We start from the raw sequence: 21527 nt of genomic DNA on the forward strand, positions 1-21527 counted from the left end.
ATTTACAAAAGAACACCCTGTTTCATATATTTTCTATTGTTTCAATAAAAGTTTGCATAAAGACAGAAGAACTCAGATTGAGGTGTGGAAAAAAAATATACACGAGAAAAAGTCGAAACTTTTCAAGGACTTGTGTACTTTATTTTATTCCCCAGTTTTTATTAAACCGTTTACAATTTGACATCAAAGTCACATTTCTGAAATCTTAAAGTGTTACATCAAAGAGTTTTTTCCTTAACCAGAATATCTTGTTATAAATATAAATATATACAATTAAATTATTCCAATGTACTCAGTTGTGATTCAATGCCATTGGCAGTGTAGTGTATAGCCAGGACAGAATGGTTGAGTTGCCTGAGATTGTTAGTTTGTAAGCATTAGGCCAGCCTCAGTTAATTTTATGTTTCTCAAACTATTATAGCAAGAAAAAGTTTAAATTATGATTTGAGTTGAGTTGAAAGAAATCCCTTCACAACACCACTTTGTCTGTAAGGTGCGTCGTGACGGGGCGCCCTCACACATCGGCCGACCCCTCCCACCAGGTGAGGGCAAAACGTCACGATGTATCTTACAGTCGCAACACGACTTCAAGTCCACTCTAATTTTGTTGCAAAATAACTACAGGAGAAATGAATTCTTGTACCAAAACCAAGGGTTCTAATTAATTATGTGTAATGTTCACCTGTACAGGTCAACAGGCTTTGTCAGAAAACACAGGAACCACACCATGAACAGGGATGAGGGGGGTAAACCAATTACATCATTATTTGTGTGATTTAGCACCACTGTGCTGGCAAGTGGTAAACTCAGCAGACAAGTTGACAAAGTCTGTAGACCTGAACAGGTGAACTGTTACTCATAAGTGATTAGAACCCATGGTTGTGGTACAAGAACTAAGCGTTACAATTTCCAAAGCACACTACATACATTACAAGACAGAATCATTTTGACACACTTTTAGTTAAAATTCGTAGAACCCCCTCAGTGGCCAAACTGTATGATCTTTTGTCTTTCCAATAACCGAATGTAAATTGTAATATAGTCATTACATAATGTAAATGTGAAATCTATTTGTAATAGCCTGTAATTTGCTGAAATATAGTTTGTACAGTCCTAAGTCCCTGCTGTCTATACGCAGTACTATTAGCATACATTGGCAATTGGTTACAAGCTCGTAGTAATTCATGTACTCTGGCGAGTGGAAACATCTCATCAATGTTATCACCAGCAAAACCTGGCACCCAAACGGTGTGTAGTAAGTTCCAACACAATATATTTAAATCCTGTTTAGTAAGTTTAGCTTGACAAGTGCCTAAATTGTAATTACAAGATGACACGCAGTCTAAATGATCACCAAGGTGACAGTCATCGTGATCCTCGCATTTAATCGTTTGTAGTTTCTCACTCACGATATTGGATGGGTACAAATCATCCGAGTCAAGAATAACAAGGACTTTTTCAAAACCTCGTTTTATTATACCAAAATTAGCCCAATGAATATCACATAAATGAAAACGTGTACCTTGAAAGTCCACAATATTATTCAATAACTCAAAAATTTGATTTGTCAGCCAGTTTTTGTCTTCAGTCACTGGTATGTATTTCTGGATAAATAGTGAGTAGAAATATTTGGCTAGGGGATCGAACTTACGAATAGTTGTCTCAGGAATAATGGAGATGATTAGATCAAGGCCTTCCATTGGAAAGACATCTAGAATGTGGTCAGCTGTACCAAACACTTGATCCACTACAGAATAACAGTAGATATACAACAAATTAATTATACCACTGATGCAAATGCCAGATATTTTTTAAAATTTATTTATCAGATAACCAGTGGGAGCTAGTCCCATTTATAGGCTCCTTTGGTTAAGTGTTAGTGCTGGAGGAAACCAAAGTACCCAGGGAAAAATTTACTTACAGCGTGGTAAATTTTAATCAAACCCAGCCGACACCGGGTGGGTTTGAACCCAGGCTGCAGAGGTAAGATATTGTCTTTCTGTAGAAAATATGAATTCTCTACCCAGGTTGATATACATCAAGACAACCTGTGTCTACGTCACTGGTTCTGCAGTGTTCGAAATACGAGTCGAAAAGTTCAAATCTACATTATTTTTCCAGATTTTCATGAATTATATTTTAGACGGTATAATTGTATTATTCCCCAATATTTTTCTTCATTCAGCCAGAAAATACTCTTGACATACGGGTTTTGTCATTACTTATTTGGCAACTAGTACCAGGAGTAGTGACAAGACCCATGGTCTGGGTCACTTGAATTTTCCTTGGCTGAACAAAGAAAAATATTGGGAAATAATATCTGAATTTCAAACTGGAATGAGAAATGGATGCATTTTAGAAGGGTCTTTTTTCTCATCTCGTTGTCCATGTTAGCATTTTCAACTAAAATAATTTTTCTATATTCTCAAACATATTGTCAACACAGCAATTTTTCCAGATTCAAAGTAATTCATCAGAAAGTGACTTTGACACTTTGTGTGCATGCATGTGTGTGTGTGTGTGTGTGTGTGTGCCTGTGTGTGTGTGTGTGTGCAAGAAGGTTCTCTTAAAACCGCCTTAGTCTGTGATAGTTCTAAGAACTAAAGTAGTAGGATAACTAAGTGTGTGATAAGATCATGTCAGTCTGTGTATGTAGAGTTCTAGAAATGATATCACACAGACTAAGTCCTAGAAATGATATCACACAGACTAAGTCCTAGAAATGATGTAACACAGACTAAGTCCTAGAAATGATGTCACACAGACTAAGTCCTAGAAATGATACAACACAGACTAAGTCCTAGTAATATCACACAGACTAAGTCCTAGAAATGATACCACACAGACTAAGTCCTAGAAATGATGTAACACAGACTAAGTCCTAGAAATGATGTCACACAGACTAAGTCATAGAAATGATGCCACACTGACTACGTCATAGAAATGATATAACACTAAAAATGATCAAGAATCCTAATTTCAAATATAATTTTTAAAGGAATGCAAGAAATCCAAAGTGTCTCTCTGAATTCGCTTACCTGTACTATCTACATTTTCAACAGCATACATTCCACCACAGTAACCAAGTAACTTAGTCACAATATTGCTTTGATCAAGCATGGTCAACATCACAAATTCTCTATTTCTAAGCAATATTGCCATGGTAACGGCTTCAATTTCATCCACATAACCATCATTATTTGTATCAGCTTGTACTATGATGGAGTCGGTATACTGCTCACACAGTCTGTGACTGGACGTTTCATGAAGGCATTGGTTTCTGGCTGTATTGATCAAGTCAACAGTCCCTTGGTTATTCTGGTAGTCCTTGTACCAAGATGTTTGGAATTTGACAACTAAAGAATCAACAAGACCCACAGGCCAATCAAGATACTGTATGACTTGTTTTGCAACACCGATAGACAAACATTGTTTCTTAGATGTTCTGAAGAAATTGTCATCACAAAGCTGACTGCATAGGGTTCCAGACACTTTATATTGTTTGTATAGTGCACACTGGTTAAACAAACAGAAAAAAAAACATTCAATGTAAAATCGACAAAATGATTTTTATTTTATCTGTGTTCTTGTTTCCATTCTGTGACTCGGGTATCCCACAGATTTTGAGGTTAACTCGCCTGTGGTATTGGTCAAGGTCAGAAACCTCACTTTTCAGTTCTCTCAATTCCTTGCGCAACAGGTTATTGTCTTGGGATAATTCAGCATTTAACAATCACAGTGGCAAAAGTCTTTTGTAATAATTACCCCTGGCACAGACCTATAGTGGGACAACAGTCCTTTATACTGCCTCAACACACTGTGAAGCATACAGTTCAGTGCAACCTCTGATAAGTACATAGGATTAAAACATTCACATAGCAACCTCTATCCTACCAGGTCCCCAGTTATACAGCTGTGTTAACTGGGGCACCATTGTTTTTTAAATCTTGACCACTGGGTTTTAGCGTACATCCTGCAACCTGCAGGTTCAAATAAAGCCGGACACTCTAACCATTCAACCAGCATGACTCCACAACCAGCAATGTACAGATTACAAGCCAACCACTCTAACCATTCAACCATCATGACTCCACAACCAGCAATGTACAGATTACAAGCCAGCCACTCTAACCATTCAACCATCATGACTCCACAACCAACAATGTACTGATTACAAGTCAGCCACTCTAACCATTCACCCATCATGACTCCACAACCAGCAATGTACAGATTACAAGCCAACCACTCTAACCATTCAACCATCATGACTCCACAACCAGCAATGTACAGATTACAAGCCAACCACTCTACCCATTCAACCATCATGACTCCACAACCAGCAATGTACAGATTACAAGCCAACCACTCTACCCATTCAACCATCATGACTCCACAACCACCAATGTACAGATTACAAGCCAACCACTCTACCCATTCAACCATCATGACTCCACAACCACCAATGTACAGATTACAAGCCAACCACTCTACCCATTCAACCATCATGACTCCACAACCACCAATGTACAGATTACAAGCCAACCACTCTACCCATTCAACCATCATGACTCCACAACCACCAATGTATAGATTACAAGCCAGACACTCTAACCATTCAACCATCATGACTCCACAACCAGCAATGTACAGATTACAAGCCAACCACTCTAACCATTCAACCATCATGACTACACAACCAGCAATGTACAGATTCAAAGCTGGCCACTCTAATGATTCATCCATCATGACTCCATTAACAGCAAAGAAGAGAATGATAACAGCCTATTGTACCCTGATTATGACAACAGCCTATTGTACCTTGATTATGACAATAGCCTATTGTACCCTGATTATGACAATAGCCTATTGTACCCTGATTATGCTGAGGAGACGTCAGTGAAAATTTGGGATTTGTTTCAAAGAGTTTTTTTTTATTCTGTGAGCAGAAATGTTCATTACTAAGAAAATGACAGACATGTCCAAAGATTACACTAACCAGACAAGAGGGTACCAAAGACCAATTTGCATAACATAAACATGAACTGTCATGTTACCTTTCTCATGAATAAGTATAAGGTAATGAGTTTACTCATCTGATCCGATCCACAATATATTGCATAGCATGACCATAGACCCTCCACCAACTTTCACCGATACAACAAGCGTGTAATCGGTTGAACAATCAATTGCTCTATTGAATGATTGATCCATTGAATGAATGTTTAATTTTGTGGTGAAATAAAACTTATTTTGTGTCTGATATTGATCAATTCACTGATTGATTTTTGTGGTGATATAAAACTTTTTTTCCTTCTTTCCCTAGCTAATTTTCTCTTTTTCTGCTGTATCATCTCCTCAGACCCTCTTATGCAAATTAACACACCCCTGAACTCATAATTAAACCAGGGAGATGGTTACAACAGGGACAAATGCTTTATCTCTTATCTTCTGGCAGATTATCACACCGAAACAAACACTCAACTATGCACAAACAAGTATAAACACATAGCCCCTACACTGTGTTTGAAATTTGTTTCTTTGAATATAGTTTCCTGACTAAACAACAGCAAATAAAGGTACCTGGTACTCCCCTTTTGTTCTACCTGAATAGACACCATGACTACTAGTATATACATCCCATTGTCTTTATTCAGAGGTGGTATACGCTATTAGCACTGACCTTCTTCAAAAAAATTTGTTGTTAATTGATCCATAGACAGGGGAGAAGATTTCTTCTCCATTGTCTATCATTGATCTAGACCCTTGGACTATTCCATTTACTGTGAAGGTGACTGAAGGTCACTCATCATAGTTCAACCCCGACTGCACCTTTCAAGTGCAAAGAGACTGAAGCAAAGTGACCTATGAACGCTTGTTGTAATGGAAGAAAGCCCGGAATCTAGCAGCTAGACTACATAATACACTTCTGCTTATGTAACCACAAACTCCAACTCATGTAAGCCTGTGATTGTATAGGCTACATTAGCATTATCATGTAGAAACAATAACAGATTGTTCAGTCTAATTTATTTTAGTGTTTAGTATCATAAAGACAGTGTTTTATGCAAAGGAAACTTGGATAACTCATTGAAAATAAAATGTATGCTGCCATGAATTTTTTATCAAATTTCTCTGATTTAAGAAACAGCTATCAGCAAAAATAGTCTAACACTAACGGGATATTACGAGGATCTACATTGTATAATAAAATACTACCAAGCTTTGGGTCTATATATATTAACAGTTGACAATGAATTAACATCAAACTATATATAAACAGATAGGCTAGATCTATGACTCAGGTACACTCGTCCATTTATATGAAGCATTGGTAAACGACTGTTGTGGAGTCACAGGGTCTAGCCATGATTAGACTATTACCAGAGACTCAGCAATCTACCTCTGATTTGTCTGGTTTGATATTAGCAAGGTCTACTCAGTAAGGAAGCATTCTGTTTTTAAGAATGGAGAGGGCGAAATGAGAGGCGAGTAGGGTATCCTGTTTTAGCAGTAGGGTAGAGTGCTAGTGCAGCTATCCATCACTGAGACATGATTTACAACTGACAAAATATAAGTAACATGAAGGCAAGATGTAATGAACTGAATGCCTAATTACATGTAATTGCACATAGTGTATAGGAAGGTCTACTTTTATAAGATTATGATTACTTCAGAGATGCAACAAAATTATGCGATCATAAAATATAATGGCATATTAGTACATCAGAAGTTTAATCATTAGAGATGAAAGCTAGAAAATTACATTTTTGTGAAATATACTAGCACAATTCCCTGGGTTTATTACTATTTTTTGGAGGGCAGGGGGGGGGGGGGGTGTCAGGTTTCTGCCTTTGTCATTTGCCAAAGGGTTAGCTATTAGGTAAAGAGCTGAAGGGGTCAGATTTAAAAAGTAAAACAAAAAACAAAAAATAAAAAATAACCCGGCTATATACATAACTGAACGAACACTAAAAGCAAGTGCCATATTATATACATGTAACAGTACAGATTCAAAGCTGGCCACTCTAATGATTCATCCATCATGACTCCATTAACAGCAAATTGTATGGAGGTATGGAGGTAGAAACACAGACTTCCTACCTCTATCATGCAAAGGAAACGTACGAAAAAGAGGAATAATGGCAAAGAACTTAGTTCCTCCTCTAGTTACTGTATCTAGACACCACTGAGGTAGTATCCTTGGGTGGGCGGGCATAACTTTTAGAACTTTTTTTCTGGGGGAAAAAACTCACCGTATATATCAGATGGTGTTCCCCACACGTTTGCTGGTAATCCAGAATTAATATGACAAAATGTATGGTTAGAAGAACAACCCCTATGCGTTTCCATACACGCATTGTGCTAACTTGTACACTTGTACTTCTTGTGACTTCCTAGTCTATCTGCTAAACCTCGGATGTTCTTCCGATAGAATACGACACCCGCCCAAACATCGAGGATGGGACATCCGAGGTCTAGCAAATGTCATCAGGATATAAATAACTGCCAATCAGAGAACCGTATTAGCGACAAGCACAAACAGAGGACAATAGTTCGGGCAAGTCCTCACTGCGAACTTCGTTCGCTTATAGTATCGAAAGAAAGCCCGAACGTCTAGCAGCAAGACTAGTGACTTCCTTGAACGAGTATAAAGTTGGTCTCAGCAGATTCACATTCTTGGAGAATATGTCTAGTCTCACAAAAGTCACACTGAGCCTCAGATTTTGTCTCACATACGAAAAATCATGATGACACCATACATGATTTCCCTGTACATGCTGAGACAACCCCTCTGAAGGGAAATATTTCCTGGAGCCTCGACATAATTATCTCTTGTTTGACTACTTTTGTCTGGTGTTATTGTGATTTTTCGAATGTGAGACCGAAAAGTATGAGACTCACTTTTACATAGAACTTTTTTTTCTGGAAAAACTCACCGTATATATCAGATGGTGTTCCCCACACTTTTCTTCGTAATCCAGAATGAATATTACGAGATAGAAAGTTAGAAGTACAACCCCTATGCGTTTCCATTCTGGAATACGCCGCATATTGTCCGATGAATGAGTTCGCTTGCACAGGTGCGGAACTAAGATGCACTGCAGGGAAGAACTGACAAACAAACTAGCAACGCCGAAGCGGCGTTTTTCAAGATGGCGGCTGGACCCATTTCAGAAAGAAACCAAGGTTAGTCGATTTATCAGCTTTGAAATAAAACATTCACGAACATCGTGAGATGTTCGTTATTACAAATGTGTTAGATTCTGAGACTGCTTTGTATAGGGTCAAAGAAAGAATGAAATTACCCTACCTATGTAACACAGGGCACCATTTACACTCGTGTGTAATCAAACTCTGATATTAAACACGCGTCACGTTGTTCGTCTCGCTTTGTTGATGAGAAACGGTGATCGTGTACTCCGAACACTCCTCAAAAACTTCGAGGAATTACTGTCACTTATGCCGCTACTGACCCTCACTCAAACCCTAGCTAATCCGAAACTCCCGAAATTCTTATATCATGTAAAATTGAAGACATTCAGTGTACTAATATTACACATGACGCGTGTACTGTAAGTTGTAACGTACGTACGGCCTACGGGTACGTACAGTGACGGTACGCGTTATCCATATCTTTTTTTTTCAGGTAGAAATATGTGGTGGTTGGTTTGTACATATAATACAAAATTAACAAATCTACACAAAAACCATCAGTGCAATGTCTCGTGTGATAAAGTAGGATAATATATAAATAATCTGAATTTATTTAATCTGACATTCTGTGAGGTTTGATGTTGTTTATATTTCATGGTTTCCCATACATTTAGATCCAGTGTAACACCACGATGAAATTATCACTAACTTCTAAATTAAAAAAAAATCTTTGCCCCCCCAAAACAAACAAACAACAACAACAACAACAACATATTGCCCCTCTTTTTATTCATTGCCCCATCAAAGAATCCCCTCTTTAGAATTAGATCATATGCTAGTTATGTCCCCCCCTCCCCCAATATATTTGGGGTAGGTGGGGGGCCAAAACTCAAGGAACTCTTTCCCATTTTCTGTTCAGTGCAGAGTACTATGTTTTATTTAACATGATTAATACATGTGGAGATACATCATCTAAAGTCAACATGCAGAAAGTATAAACACAGAGAGATTATATATACAACTGTAAACAGTATTAAGTACAAAGATAGTACAGAAGTGACGATTTCATGATTTGAACTCATTGTTTCTTTAAAAAAATTCTTTGGGCAATTTTAATATGCTATCATATTATATGAATATATGATATAATATATATATTCATATTAGTATATTTAATGTTAGCTTTAGTTACTTTGTTGTAACTATGACAACATTGATTTCATCACCATTAGCTTTATCATTACACAAATGGCATATTCTTTCTTCGGGGGGGGGGGGATTCTTTAATATTGTAATCATTCAATCTGTTCAGTATTCTGATACAACTAGTAACACTGAAGTAAAGCACTTTCTCTATGTGCTACACTTCATATCAAGTGTAAACGTATACTGTTTCAATTGGTTTATTTACAAGCCTAGCATGTGGCCTTTCTAATGTGGTCAATTAGCAAATGAAACAGTATACATTTACACTTGATATCGATGCTATAAATGATTGTGGTACATACAGAAAATGCTTTACTTTGGTGTTATGGGTTGTATGGATGCTATAAACGATTGTGGTACATACAGAAAATGCTTTACTTTGGTGTTATGGGTTGTATGGATGCTATAAACAATTGTGGTACATACAGAAAATGCTTTACTTTGGTGTTATGGGTTGTATTAGCAAATGAAACAGTATACTTTTACACTTCATATGGATGCTATAAATGATTGTGGTACATACAGAAAATGCTTTACTTTGGTGTTATGGGTTGTATAAATAAAATCAACACTTTGACTTTGCAATACCATCTTGGCTATCATTATCAGCACAATGCGAAAGTGAATTAACAATTTACTAATGTTTTTTGTTAATTTATTTCAGATGCCACTGTATATGTTGGTGCTTTAGATGAAAAAGTTAGTGAAGCATTACTATGGGAACTGTTTTTACAGGCAGGACCTGTTGGTAAGTTATCATCCTATCTTTACAGAAGGAAAAGAAATTGTCTATTCTATTAATGTCTATTTTGCAACAAAGATACGCTAACAATAAAATTTGAAATAAAAGGTCGTCCTTGTTGAAACTGTGACAAAGTCTACTTTATCAGTTTACTATTCAATGTTTTTATACAGCAATTTCTGACAATATGCTGCAGCTTAATACACTTCAGTTACAATGAATTACACCCTTGGAATAAATCTACATGCATGGTTTGGTGCAACCTGATATACTTCATCAAGTGACTATGGAGCAAGCAATCTTACTGTAGTCTGTAAGATCAGGAGACACTGTGTCATCAGTGTTCTCCCCACTATAGAGAAAGCAAAGTGCAAACACTGTCCTTGCCATCTAGCCCCCAACGCTTGGCAGGTTTCTACCGTGCTTCAAAAATGTTCTACAATCCTTGAGCTTTAGTAATCTTTGAATGACAAAATTATGATAATACTTTCACATGAAGAGAAATGGCTGATCCCCAATGTACATGTGTGTATGTGTTAAAATAAATATGTCAGAGTTTGTTCCAGTGTTGAAGACATGCATATTCATATGCTGATTACTATTTGCAAAGCAATATGCAAATTATCATGTTATTTATATGCAAATCAATATGCAAATTAAGTCCTGTCAGCCATCAATTTCATGTGGACTTGCTCAGCTGTTAAGGTGGCACACATCACTTGACTTGGTGTGCTGCTTTCCGTTTTATTGAGCTGTAAGGCAGTTATCCCTCACAGGACAGTGAGTGAGTTAACTCACGATAATTATGTCACTTTATTTGTTTTGTTTATCAAAACATCTCTCATACTTGTGTCCTTTTATTGTAAACTAGTTATACTTCATATTCATAGAGATTGATTACCGTTTGTCTGTATATTTAAGTAGGTCATTTGTTTCTTTGTATTTGTGTATTTGCTTGTTGTTGTTGTTGTTGTTGTTGTTGTTGTCCACCTATATTTATACAATGTATTTTGTAAATCCTTTATGATTTTTTTCTATTCTGTCATTATTGCAATGTACTCAATTTGACCAGCAGCCCCAGTAATTAGTAATTCCTAATCCCTAAGATTGTAAAAGGGGACGGACTCGACTAGTTGCAAAGACAACTATTTTTCGTCTCCCTTTCCCAAGTTCAATACTTCATATATTGTAGAATTGTTATATATGTATATGTATATATATATTTCTGGGAATAAAGAAGATTATTATTATTAAACTCTAAATACTGTATTTGTTATTTTACAGTGAATACACACATGCCAAAAGACCGAGTAACACAGCAACACCAAGGCTATGGCTTTGTTGAATTCTTGGGAGAAGAAGATGCAGACTATGCTATCAAAATTATGAACATGATAAAACTATATGGCAAACCAATCAGGGTCAATAAGGTATTTATGGATGATATAAGCTAGGGGAATGCCACTCCAGGAAATTGGGGTATTTTCATAACATGGGGGGGGGGGGGGGGGGGGGGGGGTCTGGAGTGTCATGTTATGATTTCACGTCACAGAACTTTTGCCTTGTTGCCAAGAAACACCAAATTGAAACGTTTTTGACCTCTATCATTCTTTCAATGATACATCATTGCTTCAAGTTCATGGATATTAGCAGTCATGAATATTTATTAGATGAACACTCAATATTCATGATTCCATTTCCTTATTTAGCAGTCATGAATATATATAAGATGAACACTGAATATTTATGACTTCATTTCCATATTTAGCAGTCATTAATATTTATTAGATGAACACTGAATATTCATGGGTTCTCATTTCCATCAGATAAGTTTCAATTTGGTGAGTTCATGAAAATAACAGCATGAACGATGGGAGAATAGACTTTAGTTTAAACGTGTACCAGACAGAACCTTGCACTGATCCAGTTATTGTACTAATTTGTTTACTATGTTTGTTGTTTACAGGCGTCAGCACATCAGAAAAACTTAGATGTTGGTGCGAATATATTTATTGGTAATTTAGATCCAGAAATTGATGAGAAGTTGTTATATGATACATTCAGTGCATTTGGTGTTATATTGCAGACACCTAAGGTAAGTGTTTTATATCATGTTGATCTCCAATTATAGACAATTTAGAAGAGGCCAATATGTGTTGGTTGATTGATTAGTCTTCAGTTTGTTGTGGCAAAGTAGTATGTTACTGCAGTAGTGATGATCATTTCAAATGATTGTAGAAATAAATTATGTATCATTGCCTTGTTTAATGTTAAGTCTTTGATTTATTGATACTGTGAATGAGAGAGAGAGAGAGAGAGAGAGAGAGAGAGAGAGAGAGAGAGAGAGAGAGAGAGAGAGAGAGAGAGAGAGAGAGAGAGAGAGAGAGAGAGAGAGAGAGAGAGAGAGAGAGAGAGAGAGAGAGAGAGAGAGAGAGAGAGAGAGAGAGAGAGAGAGAGAGAGGGGGGGGGGGGGAGGGGGAGAGAAAAGATAGGCAGATAGAACAAGGCAAAATATACTAACTATACACTGTGTAATATACTAACTATACAGTAACACTGTATAATATACTAACTATACACTGTATAATATATTTTGATTTTTGTAGATAATGCGTGATCCAGACACAGGCAATTCTAAAGGTTATGCATTCATCAACTTTGCTAGTTTTGATACATCAGATGCTGCAATAGAGGCTATGAATGGACAGTATCTTTGTAATCGACCAATCACAATATCATATGCTTTTAAAAAAGACTCTAAAGGAGAGAGACATGGTTCTGCAGCAGGTAAAATCAACAGATCCTTATCCACATTGTCAGGATTGTGATATTCCATAACTTACAAACATGACTAGCAAACTAGTAGTCTGTAGTGTTCACCCAAGAATGTTTTTAGGTCAGAGAGGTCATTGGGACACCTTCTGTACTTGCTAGTCAGTTAGAGACCATGGTGGAAGCCTATGTGGATTGGTGACTGTTTATACTAGTACCATAACACATTTGCTGAAAACTGCACTAGCTGCAACGGGAACGCTTTTTGAAACTGTTTTGTTATACATAATTTATGTATAACAAAACAGTTTCATGATAATGACTTACTCATAATATTGTACATCCTATGATCTTGTGTAGGTGTATGCATATAATAGTACAATACATCTGTCAAAGTAATTTGAGGTTCTGCACCCAAAATCAGTTGCCAAACGGAATTAGTTTTAATGGTAAAGTCACCAGTCCAATCAGTCGACAGTTCGCTACTTGCCAACATTATTTACAAATTGACTAAGTTATAAAGGTCGCACCCTAGTCTTACAATCAAAGCAATTAAACCAGTGTTTTTTCACACTTGATATAGAATAAATGATCTTGACCAACAAGTGAAGCGTTTTACTTGAGTGTTAAGGGTTGTATACATGTTAATATATTTACAGAGAGGTTACTTGAGTGTTAAGGGTTGTATGTCTGTTAATATATTTACAGAGAGATTACTTGAGTGTTAAGGGTTGTATACATTTTCATATTTTCACAGAGAGGTTACTTGCAGCCCAGAATCCTTTATCACAAGCAGACAGACCTCATCAGTTGTTTGCTGATGCACCACCAGTAGCACAAAATGATTCCAACATAGCAACCAGTACTGCAACAACATCAACATTACCCCCACCCCCACCTCCATCACAAGGTATGTCAAATCGTCTACCGTATATGCAGTATCTTGGAGTTATGATTGTTAAAGGCCCAGGTTTCAATCCCAGGTTCTCACGTTAATGTTATCTTATCAGTGGATTCATAAGGATTTCAGATCATTCTTTTGTTCTGGACCAACTCTTTCTACAACTGCCAGACGACTGTTTTTTTAAGCTGAAGGTTTTTAAATCAGTACAGAGGCCAGCCTAAAATATGCAAGTTGCTGGTTTGAGCCTCATCACAGTCGTTGGTTTAATTAAGTCCATGGGCAAGATTTGAGCCATGATTGTGCCACACGTCAACCCAGCTGTATAAGTGGGGACCTGGTAGGATAGAGGTTACAATGTGAATGATTTAATCCTATACACTTATAAAGACTGCAATGGATTGTATGCTCCCCAGGGAGTTGAGGAAGTTATACAGGCCTCTGTGCCAATACAGGTCTGTGCCCGGGGTGATACTTGAATGGTACTTTGATCATGACATTCAATGTGGAAGGGGCTCTATAAATGTCGTACATTATCACCATTATACATGTGATAGACTAAACTAGAAATTCAGAAATTCTACTCGTATCTTGTGTGTTCAGTAAATGTACAATGAATTGTTATTAGATGAAGTTATAATCTTATGGATTATTTTGATTATTTCAGCGGGTATGCCTCTACCACCAACCTCATCATCAATGCCACCAGGGGGGATGCCACCACCTGGTGGAATGCCCCCACCAGGAGCCATGCATATGCCACCAATGCCGATGCCACCAGGAATGCCACCCCCTGGAATGCCAGTACCTATGGGTGTGCCACCCCCACCCCCACCAATGGGTGTTCCACCCCCTCCAATGCCACCATCTACAAGTGCATCAGACAACATGCAGAATCAGGATTCCAGGATGTCCATGTCTGGAGGTACACATGACCTACTACCTTTGACCTATGACCCGATCTCAGTTGTTCACTTCATAACATGTCTATCACAAATGACTAGTTTTACATCTACATATTTCTGAATGCAAAAGTTGGAAATACTGTAAAGCGTTTGTTTGTTGTGGTTACTTCATTCCAGTGTAATAGTCTGTAATGTTATCTGGAAATGGTTTGCAATAGAGTTGGGAGTAGGTAGTTCTATTTTGGAACTTACAACTATCTAGCGTTACCGAACAGTCGGTTACACAGGCAGGGACAACAAATCTCACAGCATACAGCAAAGATTCTAGCACAACAGCTTTTCACTTGAAGGAAACTTGATTTATTATTCCACCTGAACTCTAAATCCAATCTAACAATTTATTCAAAAATACACAAGTATTCATTCTCTTTCTGATAGAATGCTGTATGTTTTAAAAATTAAGTATGACTGTTAGTGTTAGATTATAACTTCTGCAGATATAAACAAAGTGATAATGGTGTCACCTGAACCTATATGAGAGACACCCCCTGTTGTGTTTGTATCAGTTGTATTGTTGTCTATACCAAAGTTTGTCTTTTTTGCATAAAGTCTTTCCTTAGCTCACATCATTCAAGCAAACACACCGGTGTTTTTTCGTGGGTTGTATCTGGCAAGCTGCCAAGAGTTTAATTTCTTTCATTTACTATTACAGTGCATTATGTATATTAATGTAGTGTATTATGTATGTGTTTCTAATACTTGACATTCAACCATTGTTTACATGTTGTGTTTGACAGGACCTCCACCTGGTATGCCTCCTCCAGGAATGTTTCCTCCACATCATATGGGTGGCCCACCCCCTCCCCCACCCAGAGACTTTGGACCACCAAGGCCACCACATTTTGGAGGTAAGTGTTGTATTTCAGACATTCTATGTGTATTCAGAGGACGGTGAGGGAGAAAGGTGTAACTGTGAGATATTGTAGTAGTTCGCATAGGCCATTTTCCTCAATGCAATCAGAATTAGATACTAGACTGACATCAGACGTTGAGGGCGCAGTCTAATCTCCCTTTTCCCATTAGGGCAGGCTGATAAGCCCAGACTGATGACATTATTACAGTCTACCGACTGACTAGACTGACAAATCAGCCGTTGAGGGCGCAGTCTAATCTCCCTTTTCCCATTAGGACAGACTAAGCCCAGACTGATGACATTATTATAGTCTACTGACTGACTAGACTGACAAATCAGCCGTTGAGGGCGCAGTCTAATCTCCCTTTTCTCATTAGGGCAGACTAAGCCCAGACAGATGATGTTGTTACAGTGTACCGACTGACTAGACTGACAGATCAGACGTTGAGGGCGCAGTCTAATCTCCCTCTTCCCATATAGGGCAGACTAAGCCCAGACTGATGACATTATTACAGTCTACCGACTGACTAGACTGTCAAATCAGCCGTTGAGGGCGCAGTCTAATCTCCCTTTTCCCATTAGGGCAGACTAAGCCCAGACTGATTACAGTCAGACGTTATTACAGTCTACTGACTGACTAGACTAATAATACCTTTTTGAAATCTATGACTGGTCTACAGTACCAGAAATTAGGTTTAATTTTTACCCATACAATATGTTTGTGTTATTACATATTATTCCCCAGTATTTTTCTTTGTTCAGCCAAGGAAAATATGAGTGACCTAAGGGGCATGTCGCTATGCCTCGATAGACGAGTAGTGACAACCCTTAGGTTATGGGTATATTCTAGGCTAGCAACTTGACAAAGGCCCCTTAGGTCACTCATATTTTCTGGGGAAAGTATTGGGGAATTATATAATTATACTGCCTCAAGCAATTCATGAAAATCAGGGAAAATAATGGCAATTTTAAATGTTCATGTTTCGAGGACTGCAGAACCAGTGACATAGACACAGGTTGTCATGACGACAATGACCAGGGTAAATCCATATTTTCTGTTCAATGACAATAACTCGGCTTGTGTACGGTATAATATATAGTAAACCAATTGGGTTATATACTGCAATGTTATTTGTTGCCATGACAATGATTTCAACTCTCTCCTTTTCCCAATATAATGGGGTACCTTTGCATTGCACATTTGTTAAAAAATGGCAGCCAAATATGGAATTTATTCACAATAGTATTTTCTTGTCTTTTCACCTAGGTCCAATGCGTGGACCCCCACCCAGAGGATTCCGACCACCTCCACCACCAATGCGTTTCAGACCCCCTCCTCCAAGGCGATGACATCACACATAACTACTTGTACATTCAAACCACATTTTGGAAGATGCCAAGTCTAAAACTGTGACGTCGTCATTTGGACTTCTCTGACATAGACTTACAAGACTTACAACATATATTATTGTCAATAAAGATTCAAGAATGAAGATACCCTTTATATTCGTTTTGAGTTGAATCACTTCTACAGAACACTTGAGTGTAAAACATTTTTCTAAAAAAAAAGATTTTGAAAAAGTTTTAGAAGATTGAAAGGATATTTGTGAAATTAATGTAACCTACAGAATTTATGCTGGTTAAAATCTGGAAGACATCTGAAGATTACACCGTGGCTGAAGACAAATCTGATGATGTCATACATTTTTGACAACGTAAAGTGATGATGTCATATACATGAGACAACACAAAGTGATGATGTCATATAAATGAGACAACACAAAGTTGTGATTTCATTTATTTGTGGCTTTAGAGTAATGATGTCATTGTTTTGTGGCTGCACAAAGTGATACACTCTCTCTTTATGTCATTACACTGTTAAAACAGATTAGAATACATTTTTTCATCACTGTTCAGCATCTCAACGAGCCTTTATATCAAATTTGTCAATTTTTGTATAAAGATTTCCCAATTCATTTGTGACATTTACTGTGTGCATGTTTGTTTGTTATTTTGATGTATCAAACACAAAGCAATGACATCATCAGTTTGTGAAGACACAAAGCAAAACAATGTCATCATCAGTTTGTGTGGACACAAAACAATGACAACATCAGTTTGTGCAAACACGAAGCATAACATTCAGTTCATCAAAATAAAGCAATTTTTCTTTGTAGATTTTTCATCTTTATTTATTGTCAAAGCCAACTTGTGTGTTGCAGTTGTGGAAGAACAAATGTGTCTTTTTTTAGAGGTCTTTAGCCAGTCAAGAAGTAGACCCTGCAGTTGGGTATATGGTCAAAGTGTACTTAGATTCACAGTAGAGACACTGCCAGTTTGGGAAATGTATCGGGGTTTCTTCGTACACAACCAGTTGTTTCATTGTGCTTTGTAGATTCAACCATCCTTTCTTTTTTTAGCAAACAATTTGTGCTTTTACTGCTTCAGAGTACACATGAAGAATAAACTTAAAATGTCAGAAATTATAAGTTTAACTTGAATTTGTTAATGTTTGATATCATTCTACTGTAAGTAACTGGTACTTAGCACAATGAAGATGACATAACATTTTAATGTCACAGTGGTGTTTTTTGGGTAAGTGTGTGAAATTATGTGATGTGAAATCATGAAATGACTCTCCAGAACCCAAAGTTTATGCAACTACCTTTATTTCCTTGGAAAGGTTTGCTCTTTTAAGGAATTCATGGACACACACACACACACACACAGACACAGACACAGACACACAGACACACAGACATTGTACCATGCCTATAGCACTTCTGAACCTCATCAGTTCACATGTGCTAATAATAATAGTGAAGTGAATTTATAATGTGCCTGTTCTCCGAAGAGCTCCAGGTGCAGACATAGAACTACTAACAAAATGAGAGGATACAGAGAAAGAATTTGAAAACATGGAAGGATGTAGAGAGAAGTGTGAAAGTGAGTGAGAGTTAAGATTGAAATAGGTAAGTTTTAAGGACAGAGTGGAAGGAAGATTTAGAGTGGGAGTGACGAAGACAGTGGGGAAGACTGTTCCAAATTGTAGGAGCAGTTTTTAAAGCAAAGGAATGCTCACCAAGCTAATATTGATAACTGGGTGGCTGACAAATGACATCTACACAGAGTAACCATTCAAATTCATCATTTATTTTCTATCAAAATAGTCAAGGTTGGTTTTGATATCAACGGTAAGTAATGAGTTGACTTCTTTCTTTTCTGTCATAACAAATTATATACAATATCCAGGGGGGCTGTTGAAACCAATGCAGTAAAGTCGATATCCTTGTACAAAAGACAAATATGCACATATACATATGAACACAGAAACACAGTGAAAAAAGTATACTCTCATACAATACATCTTAAGGTAAGTACACGAATGGAGTCATTTGAGGCTGGTCTATTCAAAAAAGATAAAACCGATACTATATACAATCTGTTGGTGTTTGAGAAAATCGACTCGCATCTCAGTTTTACTAGCTTCGTACATTTTTTGCAACATCTGTATTTTTTTCATGAGAATTATTAACAAATAGGCGCTGATGCCACCCCCCCCTCTGAGTTCCATTGGTTGAAGAGAAATGCGCCACAGCTATTGTTTAGTTTTGCCCCTCCCACCCTCTCCCCTCCCCATTGTAAAATCCATGTTAGAAGAAAATAGGTCTTTAGTTTTTTCCTTGAAGAAAAATAATCATCACATTGTCACCTTTAGCTGCACCCCCCCCCCCCCACCCACCCATCTTTGTTTGTCATAGTCAAAATATTGCACACGCTTGCAGTGCTAATAGTACAAAACAGGGCATCCCATCCAGAGAGGTTTAAAAAGTGCAGCACTGCAGTATTTCTACTTGTATGAACTCAAAAAGCACACTAGTCCGTAAAATATCAGCCGTAATCGAAGGACAATCGCAATCCCTCTGAATGGAGAATTACCATTCCTCAATAGTGAATCGATTTCCCTCAATGGTAACTGGCTGTTCCTCAAAACAGAATCCATATTCCACAACGGTGAATAATCAGCCCTCAAGTTGTCATGCCAACCATATGCATCACATTCATAAAACAATAACTACACCAAATGTTGGTAGTCGTGGAATGACATGGTTAGAGAAATGTACTAGAGGAGTACGGATAACACTTGTAGCTATCTACATATCCACTTTAAGGTCACTTGAAGTTCCACTGTAAATTGGCCAACTTCTCATTACACAGTTGCTATGACAATCATTAAATGTGCTATGTCTTGTACACTCTCTAAAAGATCTGGGGCGACCCTCCTTAAATTGTCTTGGGTGAAGTCACATGGGGGGAAAATATGAAGTACGTAGGCAGCCTGTAACAAAACACACAACACATCAAATATTAATAAAGTTACATCATCCAACTTATACAACTTTCTACATAAACACATGAAATAAATGGTAACATTTTTAAATGTACAGTACATATTAATATTATGTTACATTTTATGTATAATGATGTACACCTGGGAAATATAGTATTATTATGTACTGTACATATGGGAATCTTAGCAAAGATGTAAAGTACACCTGGGACTATACATATAGTCATAATGTACATTTGGGAAGATCAGATCCTTACCTGGTTAGATCCCGGTGCAGGTACATTAATAATACCAGCTGCATGTTTTTCTTGAAGGTATTGAATAAAACCCATCTGTAACGTCTTGGTTTGTGCCAAGACATCATACTGGTCCCTTCCACATGGCAGTGCAAGAAGTAAACAATAAGTACCATCCACCTACAACACATAACAATCAGTTCTCATTAGCATAATCAACTCATTAGCATAATTAACTCATCATGTAATAACTAAACTACTGATTCAGTTGTACTGAGAATGGTGTACAGGTTGGATTGTATCAAACAGCTGTTGAACGGTAACTTAAAATGGGCTGTATTTACTTTTACATCACAACACTATATACTGCCATGCAAATAGTGAAGAATGGTAATAACTACTGACTCGACTGTACTGAGAATGGTGTACAAGAGTTGTATCAAACAGAACTGTTGAACAGTAATTTGAAATGGGCTGTATTTACTTTTACATCACAACACTATATACCAATAGGGAGATTGCTAATAACTAAACTGTACTGACCTGCATATGTCTAGAAACACCATCCAGTTGCGATGGTTCTAGTCGCATTCTTTGGGCTATCCTCAATAATGGCAGTGTACCACCAGGAAGGAGTGACGGCAAAGACTGCTGAGCCAACGACTTGTTACCAGAGACATAGTGCATCTCAACAGAACTGAATTCATTCTTTAATACAAGTTGTCCCCACCACATCACTGGGTATCGCTACAAATACAATAAATGGTACAGATTAATTAGATTACAAGTCCCCACCACATAATGGGATACTGCTATCATAGAACATACTGCAAACCTTGATATTTTCACCACTAAAATTTTTCGGTTTTTTTTTTGGCATTCTTTTGTCACAAAAATTTTGTTCATTTTGCGTTTCATAACTTTTCATTTTGTTTCATTTATCTTGTTTTATTTTATTTTGACCACTTCCAAAAAAGTGACGTGAGCACGGAGAATGCTTATCAAAAAGTATGTTATGTATTAGTTAATAATGTCAGTATTCACGAGTCGAACATCACAGTTGAATTTCCATCCATGCAGTTCAATTACGTTCTAAAATTCCTCGATAGAATTCACCCATATGACCATTAGGCCAGTGGACAGGCTACTAAAACAACCAATGTAACTGTTCAAACAATGATCATCTACTGATGAAATATTTAGACAAATTTATTTCTGATTTGGCACTGGCTCAGTTCACACATATAAATTGTATATACTTCACTATACCTTTAAGTGGCCATATGGCTGAAGATTGGGTATTTATTTTGGATTTTTAATTTACAAAACAATTTTATCATGGCTTCC

At 37.2% G+C, this 21527-nt stretch overlaps 3 protein-coding genes across 3 annotated transcripts in view; 1 reads left to right on the forward strand and 2 right to left on the reverse strand.

The window, feature by feature from the left end:
* Positions 1-1067: 1067 nt before the first annotated feature.
* On the reverse strand, positions 1068-8087 carry LOC144451208 (divergent protein kinase domain 1B-like). Its single transcript, XM_078142007.1, has 3 exons — positions 7938-8087; positions 3039-3516; positions 1068-1747 (listed from the first exon to the last, which is right to left on the reverse strand). The coding sequence occupies exons 1-3, from the start codon at positions 8049-8051 to the stop codon at positions 1068-1070; spliced, it is 1272 nt and encodes a 423-aa protein (XP_077998133.1). The 5' UTR covers positions 8052-8087.
* LOC144451854 (splicing factor 3B subunit 4-like) lies at positions 7984-18068 on the forward strand. The gene is made up of 9 exons (XM_078142762.1): positions 7984-8187; positions 10025-10108; positions 11387-11532; positions 12069-12197; positions 12709-12889; positions 13632-13784; positions 14443-14700; positions 15478-15588; positions 16861-18068. Exons 1-9 carry the CDS (start codon positions 8154-8156, stop codon positions 16941-16943), a joined length of 1179 nt encoding a protein of 392 aa, XP_077998888.1. The 5' UTR covers positions 7984-8153; the 3' UTR covers positions 16944-18068.
* Positions 18069-19339: 1271 nt separating this feature from the next.
* LOC144451852 (uncharacterized) overlaps positions 19340-21527 on the reverse strand; it is a 33784-nt gene continuing 31596 nt past the window's right edge. Inside the window, exons 13-15 of the mRNA XM_078142758.1 lie at positions 20724-20927; positions 20202-20360; positions 19340-19932 (exon numbers count right to left, since the gene is read on the reverse strand). Coding sequence (XP_077998884.1) covers positions 19804-19932; positions 20202-20360; positions 20724-20927 — 492 coding nt within the window. The 3' untranslated portion in view covers positions 19340-19803. The remainder of the gene's footprint in view (positions 19933-20201; positions 20361-20723; positions 20928-21527) is intronic.

The sequence above is a fragment of the Glandiceps talaboti genome, chromosome 21 (genome assembly GCF_964340395.1).
Source record: "Glandiceps talaboti chromosome 21, keGlaTala1.1, whole genome shotgun sequence".
Lineage (NCBI taxonomy): Eukaryota > Metazoa > Hemichordata > Enteropneusta > Spengelidae > Glandiceps > Glandiceps talaboti.